The sequence below is a fragment of the Sparus aurata genome, chromosome 2 (assembly GCF_900880675.1).
Source record: "Sparus aurata chromosome 2, fSpaAur1.1, whole genome shotgun sequence".
Taxonomy (NCBI): domain Eukaryota; kingdom Metazoa; phylum Chordata; class Actinopteri; order Spariformes; family Sparidae; genus Sparus; species Sparus aurata.
Window position 1 is genome coordinate 3,719,930 of NC_044188.1, and position 18,073 is coordinate 3,738,002.

Below are 18,073 nucleotides of genomic sequence, written 5' to 3' on the forward strand. Positions count from 1 at the left end.
GTTGCAATGAAAATAATCACAAAATCTCCTTAAAAAACTGACCTCCAGTTTCCTGTTGGTTTTTAGGGAAGCCTGGATCTTGCCACTGACTGCCGTCTGCGTCACGGTGTCTCTGAACTCCACCCTGTTATTTAATTTATGTCACATGATGCGTGTGTGTGATTCAATATCTGTCTGCGGGTAGATTACTGGGGACTATCACTTTACTAGTGGAGGGTTAAGAACATTGGCATTCATACAGAACAGAGCTGGACGCGAGGTTCACAATCACAGTCACATCTGACTGATGCATAACCTCCTGTGAGCTGAAACTTATCAATGGCGTTTTGCATTAGATACAAAGAGATTCTGACCTAAAAAACAGCAGGCAGGATAACAATACACACAAAATGAGCTGAGGAAGATGCACAGATACGATGCTACAAAATGTATGTTTTCACTCGTCTGACCTGCAAACTTTGGACAGCCTGTCACTATGCATCACTACATGATATTTCACACAGTCACACATATCTCAAACTGACACATTCAGATACGTCCACTTAGTAAATTGGTAGTTGAGAGGGCCGCCGCTCAGTGTAATCCAATCTGCAATCCTGAATATGACGATGATGTAATCTGAGACAAAGTGGTTATTTTAACTCCTGAATATGATGACAGAGAGAACTGCAGTTACTCTGGGAATCACCGGGCACACTTATGCAGATACAGCACAGAACATGTGCATGCATGCATACCTGCACTACATGTTAAAACTGTCAGAGCGACCTGTTTCTATCTAAACTGACGAGGTGAAAATCAGGGGACATAATTGATCAACATGTAACTGCACATGTCACAGTCACATTGGAAGTAATTAAATCTGAATCAAATTATGGCAAATGGCATTTTGAGATGGCCTCTTGTCTAAAGATTTTATTGATTTGGAATATTCACTTTTTTTGCTGCTGTTAACACCAAAAAAACATGTTTATAGAATGTGTTGAAAAATGTTTTTTGCACCTTAAAAGACAGCTGATATTTGGTCGTGGCAGTTGGCAAATTACTCAAATTGAATAAATACTACATAACATAAGATGAATCTATAAAAAAAGAACCTACCCTTTAATTTACATATGTTTACCAGCAAATTCCTACAATAGTCTCTTAAAGAGAGTCCTTACCTGAATACAAATTAATCAAAATTTTCCCTATTTTCATGTAAATGTATAATTGTGATTGGGTCGAGGCTGAGTTCAATAATAACCTTTATCATGGTTCGCAATGTCTTCATTATTTAACAAAACAAAAACAAAAACATGACACACGACAAGTTTCAATAATATTTAATATAGTTTTTACTCTCATTTTACAATGCATGCTGGGTAGTCTGCTAATTCTGATACATGCAAACATCTCATTTGATTTTGCAATATTAGAGGAGCTTCACAAACATAAAAGTGAAATTAACGAGCGCTCCAAAGTTTATTTGAACCTAAATCTGGGTTTCACAGTTCACCCCACATCAGACACTAACAATGAGACAGGAAGCAACTAATAGAAAATGATCCAAGTTGCATGTTGGTGAAATACAATACATACCTTTCTTTCTCGTGTATCACAGCAATAGGCACACTGGAATATTCATTAGATTGCATGACATTCTGATTTTGACATTTTTACGCTATATATATATTTATTCATTTATTTATACTCTTGATGTAATTTTGCCCTTGTAAAAAAAAACCCCTTGTGACCGCTAACTCTCATTGAAACTCACTGTGAGTGAAGTTAATACATTGGTCAGTGTGTTTTTCACCACAGAGCAGATATGACATGTGCATCCATCTATTACAGGGCTGCAAAATTCACTGAAATATTATTAGAATAGCAGTATGGTTATAAGTGAAATATCCAAATTGCAGAAGCTTCAGTTTTTGTTAAATATGTCACAATACGACTTCATAACGACGCACTGTAGATTTCCTGGACAAGTATTATTGTCTAGATTTGAGAGAATATGTTTTTTTCAGTGAAAATTGGGTCCAAAGATGATTGTCACTCACATAACAATCATAATATCTGTCAGAAATGATTGCAATATGCTTTTTTGCCCCCATATCATGCAGCTGTAATCTAATGAATGTGTGTGCTTCTGTTCCCTCCTCGACCCAACTGTTCCGTCCTGCAGGCTACTACCAAGCGACTGCGAGCAGGTGGAAGGTGAAAGGGTGGGCCGAGCAGCTGCAGCTGTTGCCCTGTCTCTCGTCTCGAGTGTAGTGTGATGTTCGTTCTTTCCTTTTAGAAATCTCACCCGGCCACTGAAGACCCCCTGCGGCCAATCGAATGAGGGGACCCCTCGTCTAGTCAGCCAATGGGCGCAGAGGTTTGAGTATAAAAGCTTAAGCCCATCACCTGATAGAGTTGGGCAACACCTACATTCGGTGGACAGGACCTGATCCCGGGAACTGTTACTTCTTTCTTTTCTCCTAAGCAGGTAAAAAAGCAAAGCGATGCTTTAGTCATCCTTTTTGAAAAATCCATGGGAAAGATTTGGGGGATTTTTCCGTATTAGTATGGACAAAAATCTCCTCCCTGACCAAACTATCAGACAGACAGATTCCTCCATTGGTGAACTCTGGAGCTGTGAAAACTTTTCATTTTCTCATTTTTTTTCTAGTCTTGGATTCCTCTAAATCTTTGCACATATTCCTTCGGATATGGAAACTGCTAAAATCTACTCTGATCGTTCTTCTATTGGTGCACGCTGTAGTGAAGCTTTTCTTTTCAGGAGACTTTGCAATGTGTAGCACTAGTCTGCTAATAAAGGATAGTTAGTTATAGGGGCAGTTTGGTGTCACTGAAACAGTTGCTACTATGTGTCAGCTGTTGCCGACACTAGCAGGGCAGGCTTCAGATTTGACTTTGAACAGTTTAGGAGCACTCAATTTGGTCATGGAATTTGTGGAGTCATCTAAAAGAAGCAGGCAGCGCTTTGACCTTTGAGTGTGTCATCAATCAACTACAACTCAAGCAACTGAAGGAGTCGTCTGTCTCACAGAGGGGGAGACCAGCATGTAAATAGATACAGAGTGATAGATACGAAGGTTGTAAATCTATTTCTGACCCCACATTCTGTAGCTGCAGCTCTCTGGGTTCCAGCTCCGCATTTAGAAATTTGTATTGAATTATTTCTGTTTAGGTTCGGATCAATAAGTTGTACATTTGAGATGTATTTGTTGCTGTAGGGAAATATATTTTTTTTAACTAAACTAACAACCAAATATTGCACGAGTACCATCAGCATTTCAGCCGCTATTTCATTCTTAAAAATGCTGATCTCTTTAAAAAGTTTGAATACTTCTGGTACCACAGTTCTTTCTCTGGCTCGGCCACTAAGTTTGCATTAGTCTGAGGCTGAATGGAGTGAGAGAGAGGAGAACACCATTCATCATAATGTGATAGAAACTGTAGCTCTCTGCAGAGATGGGAGGGTGGAGAACCGCGCTATTAATAATCTGCGGTGTGAGGGGAAGACAGGTGGTGAGACAGGTGGTGAGACAGTTGGACAGGCAGTAAAGCAGGGAGACAGACGTGGACAGCACAGCTGACAGAGAGAGAAAGACTCAAGTAAGAAAGCGAGAGAGACAGAATGAGGAGGTGTCTCCACGTCACCAGGAGACTCATAGACAAGACACTCGAAAAACTTGGAGAAATGCCAGAAAAGAAAAATGGTATTCGTTGTTACATCACCGCAACAAAGAAACATTAAACGATGTAGCTAAACTGTAGCTTACTGTGGTATCACCAAATGCAGATTCAGAGAAATAACACATCCTCTTTTATTTTTTTGTGTCTCCTCGCAGACGGAGTAAGAATCGCAGCCATGGCAAAGAACTGCCACAATGACTACAAGATGAAGTTCTCATTGGACGATGAGTTCCCCGATCTGTCCCTGCACAACAACCACATGGCCAAGGTACAAATCCTACTCTGACACAAACACACATCCAAACAGTGCTGATATCGCTATTCTGACACTGCTTTCTACAAAAGCACTGTATGCTTTTAGAAGAGCAAGATTTTTCTGAGTGCTAAGTTACTCCACTTTCATGCAGCACAGCTTAAGATACGGAGGAAATCATGTGACTGTATCATCACTGACCTGCACTCACTGGGTGTCATTCTCTATAGGTGCTGAACAAGGAGATCTACGGCAAGCTGAGGGGCAAATCCACCCCCAGTGGCTTCACCGTGGATGACATCATCCAGACTGGTGTTGACAACCCCGGTAAGAAAGAAAAAGTCATCAGCATACCTCAAAGTTATAGCAATCTTTTTGGATCCGGGCTAAATGTCTGGCACGTTTTCTGTTCTACCAAGTTAATAGTTATGTCCAGGAATTCCTTGTTACACCTTAGGGTTAGGGTTACTTCGCATTCAAGACAACAGGAAGATTTTTATGTTGCACTGGCTAGCAATGTGAACCAACCTTGTCATCTTTCCTCTTGTCCCAAAGGCCACCCCTTCATCATGACCGTCGGCTGTGTTGCTGGTGATGAGGAGTCCTACGAGGTCTTCAAGGATCTGCTGGACCCCATCATCTCCGACCGTCACGGTGGATACAAACCCACCGACAAGCACAAGACCGACCTGAACTTCGAGAACCTGAAGGTGAGGAGTCCACACAGTCATTGGTAGTGTCGTTGTAGATCAGCACATCACACCGGCAGAAAGGAGGCTGTCACAAAGTAGTCTTTAATGTATTCACTGCATTCATACTGTTTGTTGTGTTTTTCTTCTTCTCTCAGGGTGGTGATGACCTGGACCCCAACTACGTGCTGTCCAGCCGTGTCCGTACTGGCCGCAGCATCAAGGGATTCACCCTGCCCCCCCACAACAGCCGTGGAGAGCGCAGAGCCATTGAGAAGCTGTCCATTGAGGGTGAGTGTTCAAATAATTCAATAATAGGCGAATCTATCAATTTAATGCAATCATTTGTAGAACAACTGACTCATTTCCTCTTTCCATATCTTCTTGGTTCTGTCCCGTCAGCCCTGGCCAACCTGGAGGGTGAGCTCAAGGGAAAGTACTACCCCCTGACAGGCATGACCGATGCCGAGCAGGAGCAGCTGATCGCTGATCACTTCCTGTTCGACAAGCCCGTCTCCCCCCTGCTGACCTGCGCTGGCATGGCCCGTGACTGGCCCGACGGCAGAGGCATCTGGTGAGAGACAGACACAAATGAAATCAAACTTTTCATTCAACATTAGACAGTTTGAAAGGCAAAAAGATGGTCAGATATGTGCTATCATCGACTGTAGCAGCAGGTTTTGTGCCTTTGTTAACAAAATATACACTCTGTAAACAAACGACCCCCTCCGGGCTTAAATCTCCCATCTGCCACTCCAAAGCCAACCCTAAACACCATCTGTCTCTTTCTCTCACAGCCCCAACATGACAATCTGATTCCTTCTGTTTTCAAACATCTGTTAAAGTGTGTCATGTATACCAAAGCACAGTGTGTTCAGCTGCGGCATACGCTGCCCCTTACAGTGGCTTGAAATCCTGTAAATCCACAACTGATTCACATGATCAGTGTGAGTGTGTTAACCAGGGTCGAATGTTTCCTTTCACATTTCTATGAAGGCACATCGCTAACAAACTGCGAATTGTATCCACACAACATTCATTGACTTTTGTGTCTAATATGTGAATGAAGTGAAACTGAGCCAGATTTTCTTTCTCCAGGCACAACGACCAAAAGTCCTTCTTGGTCTGGGTGAACGAGGAGGATCACCTGCGTGTCATCTCCATGCAGAAGGGAGGCAACATGAAGGAGGTCTTCAGACGCTTCTGCACTGGCCTGCAGAAGGTAATGCACTGAAACATACACACAACTGTATGGTGTCTTTTCTTCATAGGTCTACTCAGAATTCAGTGACATAAATCTGATTATAATCATGCATTGTTTATTGCACTCTCCTCCTCGCCGGTCAGATTGAGGCGATCTTCAAGAAGCACAACCACGGCTTCATGTGGAACGAGCATCTGGGCTACATCCTGACCTGCCCCTCCAACCTGGGAACCGGCCTGCGCGGTGGCGTGCACGTCAAGCTGCCCAAGCTCAGCACACATGCCAAGTTCGAGGAGATCCTGAACAGGCTGCGTCTGCAGAAGCGTGGCACAGGTACTAAAAGAAGAAAAAAATAAAAGGAGCTGACTTTGGCTGCAGCGCTAGTGACAAGTATTATCAGAGGAACCCCAATAGATTTGGTTATAGAATAACACAGCCGCGTGACGTAAAGTCAACAGCAAAATTAAGAAGTAAACAGATATTGTATGTTTTGTATGATCATTCCCCCTCTCTTAACTACTCGCTCAATTTCACCGAAATATGGTGAAGATATCAAGAAAAAGTACTCGTTTCTTAATTCCTTCTTTATGTGAATGCCCAGATAAATTGCGTTTCTTCACCTACTGCTTCTTCTCCCTGCAGGTGGTGTGGACACAGCCTCCGTGGGTGGCGTGTTCGACATCTCCAACGCTGATCGTCTGGGTTCCTCTGAGGTGGACCAGGTCCAGCTCGTGGTTGACGGTGTCAAGCTGATGGTTGAGATGGAGAAGAAGCTTGAGAAGGGAGAGGCCATCGATGGCATGATCCCCGCCCAGAAGTAAATTGGACAGACAACCAATGATTGAATGACTGTCTGTGTTTGTTTTTTTTTATATGAACAAAAAAAAAATGAACAGGTAGCACTGTTGTAAAGTTATTTTACCGGCTTCGGCCAACTGGCTACTTCCTGTTTACTTCTTCCCATCAAGAAGACACTCCACTTTTCTCCTTCTTTTCTTACTACTGTAAATCTCACTCATCTTTCTTTTCCTTCTCTGCTTTGGTTCCTCTTTATAATTTCCTGTCACTCCATTCATCTCTCCCGCATTCTCTCTGTAACATCCTGGGATCAATCCATGCATAGTCTGGTCGTGGCTATGTACACACCGAAAGAAACATTTTTTTTTTGGTTGTGAATTATAACTGGACAATTAAATTATGCCCCATTCGACAATCAAACCTTCTCTCATGTTTTCTTTATGCGACTTCAACTCCTACTCTCTTTGGTTACTTATAATCTGAAAAAAAAAAACATATCAGTCGACCCCTAATTTTGACTAATAGCACACATCATGCAACAATTAGACAATAAGACACAGAAACGGATGAGATGACACATAAAACTCATATCAGAGGAAAAGAAATTGACATGAAATATGAAAGAGGGTGAAAGTCTTTATTTTTGTGTCACACATTATTTCCTAGGAGACATGCAGGATTGCAGGTCGATCATTTCTGTAATTTCAGCCCATAAGTTAAGTTATGTTGGTAACAGCGACAGCTTCAAACACACTATACAACAGAACTGTAGCCTTAAAGCATGGCCCTAACTGTATCTACAGAACAGGTTCAGAGAGTGAGGCCCAGTTGTTCTCACACACCCACACACACACACACACACACACAAACAAAAAAACTAGCCCTAAATCACAGCTTCACATTTTCAGACAGTGGTGGATACCTGCTGAGGCTGAAATCTCCCATTTTACAGATAAATTCCTGTGGATCTTACAGCCGTAAAGATCCCAAACCTGCCGTAACTTCTCCTTTGACAAATCTGTTGTGTTAGATGCTGCATACTTCAGAAGTACAAGTAATAATTGCTTGGCTTTATAGAGTTACAATACAAGTACAACAACCTTTCGATTTTGGAGTCGTCAGTGTCGACATTTGAATCTTGAGAGTTTTGTTTTGAAATTAGTTGAGTGTCTGATTTTTTCAATCGATCATTGAAGCTCATATTCTGATTTTACATTCTGTCTCATCACTTCACAGACGCATGCTTCGAAATTATACCGTGACATGACGAGACAGGAGTCTGATGGGTTAACAGTCATAAACCTCTAAAAGTCATAATGGAATCTGATTGGTCAACAGTCCACAAAAGGGAAAAGTCTACAGTTTCTATTTAACCCAACCCCCAGAATAAATGTTGGCAATGTAGGTTTCTGCAAACCATGGATATTTTTAAATTTAACATTTCTTTATGCAACTTTACGTTTTGTTTAGGCTTAGTTTTTAAATCTTATGTTGTGTCCATGCTTTGCTTATGGTCTTTCCAGGATCAGGCATGAAAATCACTTGGTTAGGTTTAGGTAAAGAATTTTTTCTGCTCATGTTTTTCCCCAAATCTTGTCCAAATGTCCAGTTTTATTGCTGAAAATGTCCCTATGTCTTGTCAAGAAGTTCCACCGACACTAATAGAAATCGCCCCAAGGCACATTTAATTTATCCTGATTTATCGACACAAGCATGGCTGAAAAATACCAACATATCTCCTTTGTTTCATGCTTCCAAACACTGAAACACAGTTTTAATCAGCTGTCTCCGGCTTACAAGCCAACGCAACCACCATTCTGTCAACCTCCTGACATGAAAGTAAGTATCCATCTGCGTATTCTAAACATCATATGACTAGAATTGTATAAATGTCAATATGGTGCGTATGACAGGTACAGGTAATTTAAACGCATCCGTGGTTTGCATAAAAGTAAAATGCCAACATTTGATTCAGATGACTGGGCCGTCACATTTAAGTTTTATGTTCTTGACCTTTTTGATTACTAGAACATTAGACAAAAGAAAACTGGTAAATCTGACAAAACTTTATGGAGACTTGAATTTAGTTTGTACCACGTGACTTTTGGGCATCACTGAAACCAAATACTGCCTCTGCCTGGAAACCTGAAGTCATCACTCCAGCAGGTTTCTTTACAGTAGGAAGTGAATGATGCTAAAAAGTGTAAGCACTGTAAAAGAAAGAAAGAAATTCTGAATGTCGGATACTCACTTCAGTGGGTTTAAATGTGTGAGACAAATGTGATTTTTAAGAATTTACAAAAGAAAAAAAATACAGATTAATTAAAAACTGCCAGTACAGCACGATGCAAACCTGGCTAAAAAGCAAAAAAAAGTGCTCAATGAATTTTAAAAACAAATCGGCAATATAAAAAAATAAACGATAAAAGAAACAAGGAGCCCTATTAAGTTTTAATCAATGCTTATTTAAGTCTTGATTCTTGGCTTTTTGGCTGTATTGCACTACATGTGAGGAAAGTGATGGCGATGATGTTCTGACAGACTACGATACTGTTATGTCAAAGTGCTACCAGAGTACTACTCCATTTACTCTAAACTGGTATGAGCTACTGTAGTTATGTACCTTGAAGGTCTTCCTTTAAAAAATAAACTGTCTCACTGGGATTCAAAGCTGAAGCTAAATCTGTGCCTGTTTGAATTTGTAACAGTTTGACAATTGACCAAAACAGCCAACAAGTAAATGCTTTCTAGCATCCTGTTTTCTTGGAGAGTCTTGGAGAAAAGGGAGTGAAACATTTCAAAAAGCTTTGTATCATATTGTGTTAAATTTAAATCACATCAGATACAAAAAAAAAACACCTCGTCACTTGGCCGGCAGTCAAATCCAACAGCCGATTTGTAAATTTGTTGATATTATATTATCTTAATCAGTTGTCCGGACAGTCACTTAAAGCATACGATATGTGCTAAAAGGTGTTTTAGTTATATTGACTTTATTTACTTGAGGGTTTAGTTAAATTAGCTCTCAGAATAATGGACTCTGATTGGAGGACAAAACCTGCTTTTCTTTTTTGAACAAACTAAACGTGCTGAAGGAATTCTGGTTAAATTGTTAAATGGCCCTTTTCTGCCTGCAATATTAATTCCAGTGTTTATCCTCCTACATTTGTACTATAAACAGGTCCAGTGTGTAAGATTTAGGTTAGTGTTTGGTTTGCCCATTCTGGGCTACTGTAGAAACATGGCGGTGCACACAGTGGACTCGCTCCCTCTGTAGATTTTTTTGTATATTATTTTCAGGTGATTATATGCAAATTTAAACATAACTGTGAAATTTACATTCAATTTCTGACAATAGATCCTCCTAAATCCTACATACTGAACCTTTAAACCCACAAAACATTATGGTTTTTTAAATTTCTTGAAAGAACTGCATGTTAATAAAAGTAGCAGGGGAAGGAAACTGTGGAAATGTTCGGTATTTTAAAGGGTCAGAGCATAAGCTCAAATTATTATCATAGTTTTGTATAATTAGGCAGCTTTACACGTCGGCTCACATGCCAGCTATCAATACAAAGTACTGAATTCAGTATGGATAGCAGGCAGAGAGGCAACTTTTTACCAGGAACCGTACAAACAAACATAAAAAGAATCCCAACTGAGCAGTAAAATGCGTCGTATGACTGGATGGGCAGAAAGGCTGTGATGCGTCATTCAGTCTGTCACAAGTATCTGCATTACTGCATGTCTCCCTCTAGAGGCCGGAGGTCAGACTGCGCTCTCACTTCTTAAATATGTGACGTCTGCCTCCGAGAAACTTCTGCCCATTTTAAAAGCATTAAAGAAAGAAAATAAACTTAATACACAAAAAAATTAAAACATTTCTTTAAATAGCAGCTCTTTAAAAAGGAATGATGACAAATATGATACAATAGGAATAACAAAGTAAACAACAACAAATTACCATTCTCCATCATTCTCAGCAACACCATCCTCATCATGTTCAAACATATCATGAAAAAAAAAAAAAAACTGGTTGACTCCATGGGCTCACATAGTATGGAGGTGGTGGTGTGTTTAAGCGAGGGTTGTAGGTCACTGACAGCTCCAAGGTCAAGGGTCATCATAAGTCTGCCGATGGCGGTCTATCCGTGTCTGTGCATCCATTTGTCTGGCTGTGATTGGTGGCATCAGAAGAAGAGGGTCTTTGGCGGAGGCGAGGCATCGCTAGCCGCATCAGATGAGGTGGAGCCCAGGGAGGAAGAAGAGGAGGCCTCATTGTTCCTCATCCTCCTCCTCCCTCCTCATTCATCAACTTGTCCTGTCTGTCATCAACCTGCCCCGCCTCCTGTCGCCCTCAGAGCTCCAGCTCCTTGGACACTTTGGTGGCGATGTCTCTAAAGGCTAACGGTGCCCCCCACAGGCGCTTGAACCTCACGCCGCTGCTCTGGCCCAGCCCGCTGGGCAGCTGGCAGACCTCGGCCTCGAAGGCCACTCGTGCGCCGGCTGCTCCGTGGGTGCAGGACAGGAGGAAAGGCCCCGCCAGGTGGACCTGGCAGCCGCAGCCCTGCGCCGCCTCACGCAATGCTAGCACCACCTCGGCCGGGTCGCGGGGGCTCCGCACCCTCACATCCCAGCCGCATCGGGGGGTCCGGGGCTCGGCCGCTTTCTGATGCCCAGATAGATGGCGACTGGAAGGAAAAGGAGGGGAGGGGTGATGCAGACAGAGGAATGAGGAGGAAATGTAGGGAGATTAAAAACAAAAAGGACAGGGCGTAGTTGGTGAGATGTTCACAGGGGGAGGGTTGGGAGGGAATGAGACCAAAAATAAATGTGGAAACATAGAAGAGCAGATTCCAGGATAAATGGTAATGAATATATAAGTGTATGATTTGAAGTGAGATGGATGTGTGAAGAGAAAGGTGTTGGCAAGTGAGTGTATGGTTGTATGAAATTAAATGTATGAGAAATGGGGGGAGGGGGGGAGAAGAAAAAAGATTAATATCATGCATTGAAATTAGACTTTTCTACATACACATTTGCTACCTAGGTCACAGATAGATAAATATGTATTTTATCAGCTAACAACATCGATTTTTATACAACAGAGTGGATATAATACACCAAAGGCATAAGCAAATTAAACCCACCTCAAATGAATAGTTCATGTGAGGGATCTTGATAAACATATATATTGTTCTTTAATGTGAGCTCATAATGAATTGTATATGATTGATAAAATACTATACAGATTAATTCTTCAAATAACATTTACTGTCTTTAATGGATTGTTTGCTGTAATAAAACTTATCTTTCATTCTGGTCATCAATTCTAGAGTAACACAAAACAACATCCATCACACAAAGATCCTAAAACATCAGGGTGCTGCTGTGGAGGGTCACAGGGACTAAACTGTTGTTAGACACAATGAAAATGACTTTTGTGTTCTTTCTTTCCTTTGAATTGGGGTTTCTACACACAGGGCTGTTCTACCACCACGCCTGCTGGTTTACCTGCTGTTTTTAACCAGAGACTGAGACTGATACTGGGCTGAAGCGGCTGATGTTGAGAGGAAGTAAACAAGACCTTAGTATCATATTGATTAGCTGAGACTGATAACCCTGAAAAAACACAGCATAAATAAGAGGACAGCTTGAGGTACAATACCATTGTAATCTAGGTCATTGGCTGCACCAACCTTCTTCCAACCAAAATTCTTCTTATTAAATAAAATAATTACAGAAAATGTGGATTTGAGTGCTCAAATCGAATCTGGGTCTGTACTAGGCATCTAATTACAGTTCCCATGTTGGCTCACATGTGAAAGTATGACTTGTGTAGAAGAGAAAGTGTAGACTTCTGATGTTTAGATTAAAAACATCAGGTTTCACCTAGGGATGAAAACATTTACAGCTGCAGTGCAAACACAGTGACTCTCTGTTAACAAATAAATCCTGTCATTGTATTTCATTTACAGCTTAAAAAGGAATACAATTTAAGTGCTGAAATCAAATTACTTATCAGTGAGACAGAGACTTATAACATAGATTGACATTTTGGGAAATATGCTTATTTGCTTTCTTTTTGAGTGATTCCACTGTCATGTTTGTACAGCAAATAAAGAGCTACAGGTCGGATAGTTTAGCTAATTTTTAGCTAGTTTTCTTTATAACTTCCTGTGTAGAGAGACAATTACCTCTGCCTACAAGAACCAATAACCCTAACTCATGACAATTTGGAGAGTTGTGAGGAAAAACTTAAAAAGCTTGTAAAACGGCTACAGCAAATTCATAATCGATGCATGCGGAGACACATTTTAATAACACACTTGGGATCACTCAGGACAGATGTTAATACCAGGTGTAAACAGGCCATAAACCTCTCATGTTATAAAATGTTCTCTGCAAATGATAATTTGGAGCTTTATGAAGGGTTATGTATTCAACCATTTTATGGGGGTCATGTGTTAACTGAAGATATTTCAGCAAGAAAGCAAATAAGTGCATTTCCCCATATGTTTAACAGTAAGTAACTGATATCATTTAAGTACATGGTAAATTATGGCTATCTAATGAAAAGGAAGGTTGCTTGTAATGCTGCTGACCCACGTAACTCAACATTAGTCAATTATTTTGTTGTCAATGTTGGAAAAATGGAAATGTGCTCTCACCTTGTGACCGGAGATCTGCTGATTCTCTCAGGTTCGTCTGTGACCCTCAAGGAGAAGACAAACGTATCTGTTAGGATCAGCTCATCATGCTTTCACACCAACCCTCCCCACTTCCTGTTTTTTTTTTTTTAATGCACTAATTAGCAGCATGGCTATGCCAGTCAGTACACGCCAAATAATCACAACACAAACACGAAAACTCATCTTTCAATCACACATGGATCATCACTGACCTACACTCACTACACCGGGACACTGAATGGATGTGAGACCACAAAATGTGAAAGTCACCAACAAAACAAATGAGAAGGTTAAACAAATGTAGAGGGAGTGACTCCAGAGAGCAGAGAGCCAGATCTCAACAGACAGAGACACAGACGGACAGAAGGGAACAACTAACTCCTTTTCAGAAACAACATTTCAATGTTGTCTTTTCCATGCAGTTATTACATGGAAACATGTTTACAACTGTTGGTAAAACATTGAACATGTGGCATCTATTATATGTACAGCTTATTACAGCACATAGAACACAAGATCCAATAATTATATATACTGATAATATATACAGACACAAAACTGATTATAAATTCCTGATTTCTGGCTTCTTCTAGTTTATTGTACTTCATTCTGCTACCAATCAATATAAACTGGTGTTTGTTAGTCATCTGCCTTTTTCCTGCTATCCTGTTTGTGTTCTACTTTTACTGCAGCACACAAACTCTCACAGCTCATCTTTCATTCATTCATTCATGCACTCCTACTGTTGCCAACATCCCACACTACAGTGACCAGTTTAACTGAATGTGAATGTAGGTTATTTTCCATTCCAGTGTTTTATTTCTTGAGGCTGTTGGTGACAAGTCTCATCCTCTAATCATATATTATGAAGATATTAAGCATGTTTTTATGATTTATAGAGGAGATTAATTGATTCCATTTAATGAGCCACATTAAACAGCCAGGCAGCTCATGACTGATGGGGGGTATGTTGGAATAATAAGACTGTTTGTGGCTAAATATTGCACTTCGTTTCATGGCCACCAGAGGCCACTGTTGCTTATTCATGTTTGTAGACATGGGGCTTCTTTCCAACCAACCTGGCAACCTGATCTCTATTCCAGGAACTGGGGGTGGTCTGAAGGAGCCAACAGTGAGATTTCATTGATAAATTTATTTTTTCTGGAAATACAACTGACTAAACTCTGGGCACTGAGGGTGGAGCTGTTGCAGGGCTTTAGATCTAAATACAACATGACAATGCCTAAAACTACAAGTCAATACAACTGTGCTTCTAAGCTTCTTCAGTGCTTCAGTCTAATGAGTCACCTCCCTTGAAGTGCATGGAGACAAACCCTTCTAATTTTCACAGGTAATAACTGGAATAAACCTCAGCAGTTATGAATGAATCCAAATAATTGTCCAGGAAATACCAGGAGGATAATTTATGTAGGATTAGGAAACCTTAACTAAACCTTATTCTAGCAACTTTGTTCCGATAATTTGAACCTTAAAAACATTTTTTTTAAATCCTGCATCAGTCCATGCATGTACTGTGTTGCATGGCAGTAATTACGTAGCCGTTTTGTGACTAAAGAAGGGCGTCCTATCTAATTCAAGAGCTTTGCTTTCTTGTCTGAACAAAGAAAGAAAATGAGTAACACTTCACTCCTCCCTCATAAACTGATGCCTACTGATCCCCCTCAGCGAAATGAGCGGTATCACCTCCTTAATGTGGAATAAAAGTAAGAAAAATCCATGAAAGTGTTTCGTAAATGACGAGTGTATGTAAACTTTGCAGTATATGTCTCAGATTATGTAATCTGTACAAAGGCTGAGAGGTAGACAGGGATGGCTGAAATTGAGGGAGTCAGAGAAAGAGCAGAGTAACAGAGGGAGAGGGTAGAAGAAGAAATTAAACAGAAACAGAGTGAGAGACAGACAGAGAAGCTAGCAGCAGTGTAAGAGGACAATCTGCTTGTATCTTGAGGAAGAGCTGTGTAAGATCCCTGTTTAAGAGCGGGATAAATCCCGGTTACATAACTAATCCTGATTTAAAACGGCAGTGACGCTGGGTCTCAGTCAAGATGACTGGTGCAGGAGGAGATTCTTCTTACAAGCATCTGCTCCTGGAAGGGAAGCAGAGTGCTGTGTGCTCCTAAAGCCATCGGTTTAAAACTACAATGATGCAGACTCAATTCTATTGACCTGTTGTCAGTTTTTACCCAGACATGAATCTTTATTTAATAAAATTGTTTAGGTTTTTCATGTTAGGTGGTTTCTATGTACTACTATGGCCTTGTCACTGTTACAAACTGAGTCATAGTTCACCTGCCTTACCATTTACAACTATATCACTTTACACAATCAGTCAAGAAAATCTCCTTGGCCCCATGATAATGAATATCTTTCAACCTTTTCTGACATTTTATAGACCAACCAATAAATTAATAATTAAGAAAATACGTGACTGAGTGTTCCCACAAGCCCTTATTGCAAATATTAAATCAAAAACACAACATCTTCTCTTTATACACTGTATTTTAGTCTCAATAATGGTATAAAACACTAGTTTGCATGAGTCTTCGACTGTAGGTTTACCCCTTCTAAGACTGTTTCACAGTTGTGCGATACATTAACTACAGAACAGTCTTTATTCTTCTTCTATTCTCAAGGACTGACCAAAAACTACTTTTGAAGGTTTCACTGATATTTTTGCAGACAGACTGGATGTCTGGAAATGTGTAAAAGTGCTGCCACAGTGTCAAAGTTTGCGCAATCACACAATAAGAATTTTTTGCCCCTACAAACCATAATGCACACTATGTTACCAGTAGTTAATAGAAATAACCGCTCTCTCTTCTCGTCATAACTCCTCTTCTTTCTCATCATTCACCCACTCTCTCTCTCTCGTATAAAACACCAATAAAGCACCATCCCCCTCTTTCCTGTCTGTCCTGGATCCCACAGTCCTGCTGTAGGACTGACTGATTTGTTAACAGCATTGGCAAACATATGGTGTTGATTACATGACTCACACAAGTACAGCTGAGTTGAAACAAACTCACATACTGTTGGGGACACAAATACAGACACACACAACTTCACAGGGTTGTTTATTCTAAAAACAAAAGTAGTGTGACCGAGTGTGTGCGCTTAAATCAAATGCCAACATTCAAAACGACTGTCTATTACTATAATAGTTGCAAACTTGAACAATCTAACAATGAACCAACATCACTTGTTGTTGTTGTTCCAGAAAATCAATATAGTAACTGTTGTGTGTTTTGTTAGTAGCAGGTATTGGTGCTGCTCCACCTACAGCCTCTACCGAGTGCTACAGGACAAAGCCCAGCCAGCAGAGACACAAGCAGTCCAGACAGACAGACAGACAGACAGACAGATGTTCAGGCAGACAGCTGCTGATTAGAGTTTTAGTCACATAAACTGTTGTGAGATAGAGCTTCTCTATAGGAAGAAACATCAACTGAGTTCAATTTTGAAGGAAATAGTACCAGAAACTTAAGTTTTCTGGATAAGATTTCTGGTCGTGGAATAATGTGGGTTTTAAACTGGACTAGAGCTTAATTTCCAACTTGGAAGTCTTGGTTTTTGTAACCCTAACACACTTTTGTCTGTTACTATAGAAAGAAAATTGTAAAACTTGAACAAATGGCGTGGGGACCCAAGTTAGGATGAGTGAGCAGGAGTCACTAAAGCTCAATGTGAAAATATGACAGTATACTGTATACAGAGAACCTGGACGGAGGTTCAGCAGTGTTTATTAGCTCAAATGTAATACTTTAACAATCTTTTTCATAAGAGAAAACGTAACTATTGTATTATTGTTTTGCTCTGTACGAGCCTTATAAGTTGGTAGTAACACAAGAAGTCAATTTTCCTTCACAACACCCCATAAATATGATCTATTCTCATCTTACAAAACAAAACTACACATTTTAATGTGCTGAATATGTTCCTTATTCTAAAGTGAGGTCTTGCTCGTACGTAGTTCACTTGTAGAACTGATGGGTTAAAGCAACAAAGCGACTCAAAACGTCAGTATCTGACGTACAAATGGACTTTTCATGCTGTAAGAACCCTGCAGGCTTAATTGAACTCAACTGCTAATTAAATTCCTGCCAGTAGAGTAGCTTTGCCTCAGATACATGTTTTTTTTATAACTAAACTCCAACCTGCGACAGACAGTGAATGAGGGGTAGAGGGGATGACAGGGCACTGGCGAGCAGGCAGACAGTCAGGCAGACAGAAGCAGCCAGAAAACATGGGAAAGGAAGACTTACTAACTGTTTTTGTCCCCTGTGGGAGGGTGCAGCCCGACATGGACTTGTTTGAGCTCTGACGTTTAGAAGGGTCAAGAGTGACCCTAGGAGGAGAGAGGAAGAGATGAAGAGAGGGTGAGAGGAATGGAAAAAGGAAAAATTGACAGCAGAGAGTCAGAGAGCCATTGAATGAAAGAGAAAGCAAGTGAGGGGGAAGACAACAGAGACGACAGAAAGAAGCACAGGTAGAGGAGGCAGAGAAGAACAAATCAAACTGTGTGTACAGTTGTTCGGGGAAAAAAAGGATAGAAGATTAACAAGTGACTGGTAAGGAAAGCAAACGTTGTTAAAGAATCAAACAAACAAACAAACAAACAAACAAACAAACAGATAAAGCAACAATAAGCAGCTAAGAACAACAGACTTTGAAAGACATACAGCACGTCCACCTGACCAGCAGACCTGGGTCAAATAGGTTATTGTTT

At 40.5% G+C, this 18,073-nt stretch overlaps 2 protein-coding genes across 5 annotated transcripts in view; one reads left to right on the forward strand and one right to left on the reverse strand.

Annotated features, from left to right (window-relative positions):
- The first annotated feature begins 2,335 nt into the window (after nucleotides 1-2,335).
- ckmb (creatine kinase, muscle b) lies at nucleotides 2,336-7,054 on the forward strand. Its single transcript, XM_030405542.1, has 9 exons — nucleotides 2,336-2,476; nucleotides 3,846-3,958; nucleotides 4,174-4,270; nucleotides 4,499-4,653; nucleotides 4,791-4,923; nucleotides 5,035-5,206; nucleotides 5,731-5,854; nucleotides 5,980-6,169; nucleotides 6,479-7,054. Exons 2-9 carry the CDS (start codon nucleotides 3,866-3,868, stop codon nucleotides 6,655-6,657), a joined length of 1,143 nt encoding a protein of 380 aa, XP_030261402.1. The 5' UTR covers nucleotides 2,336-2,476; nucleotides 3,846-3,865; the 3' UTR covers nucleotides 6,658-7,054.
- Nucleotides 7,055-7,250: 196 nt separating this feature from the next.
- mark4b (MAP/microtubule affinity-regulating kinase 4b) overlaps nucleotides 7,251-18,073 on the reverse strand; it is a 51,332-nt gene continuing 40,509 nt past the window's right edge. Inside the window, exons 16-18 of one of the 4 annotated variants that reach the window (XM_030405503.1) lie at nucleotides 17,610-17,692; nucleotides 13,306-13,342; nucleotides 7,251-11,325 (exon numbers count right to left, since the gene is read on the reverse strand). In XM_030405503.1, coding sequence (XP_030261363.1) covers nucleotides 10,992-11,325; nucleotides 13,306-13,342; nucleotides 17,610-17,692 — 454 coding nt within the window. In that variant the 3' untranslated portion in view covers nucleotides 7,251-10,991. Of the gene's footprint in view, nucleotides 11,326-13,305; nucleotides 13,351-17,609; nucleotides 17,693-18,073 lie in introns of all 4 variants that reach the window. The other 3 variants (XM_030405523.1, XM_030405513.1, XM_030405531.1) reach the window with 3 other exon arrangements.

Coding starts and splice junctions, on each gene's coding strand:
- ckmb (XM_030405542.1), top strand. CDS start 3,866: ATGGCAAAGAACTGCCACAATGACTACAAGATGAAGTTCTCATTGGAC. Junction 4,654..4,790: donor TGAACTTCGAGAACCTGAAG/GTGAGGAGTCCA, acceptor TTCTTCTCTCAG/GGTGGTGATGACCTGGACCC. Junction 4,924..5,034: donor TGAGAAGCTGTCCATTGAGG/GTGAGTGTTCAA, acceptor CTGTCCCGTCAG/CCCTGGCCAACCTGGAGGGT.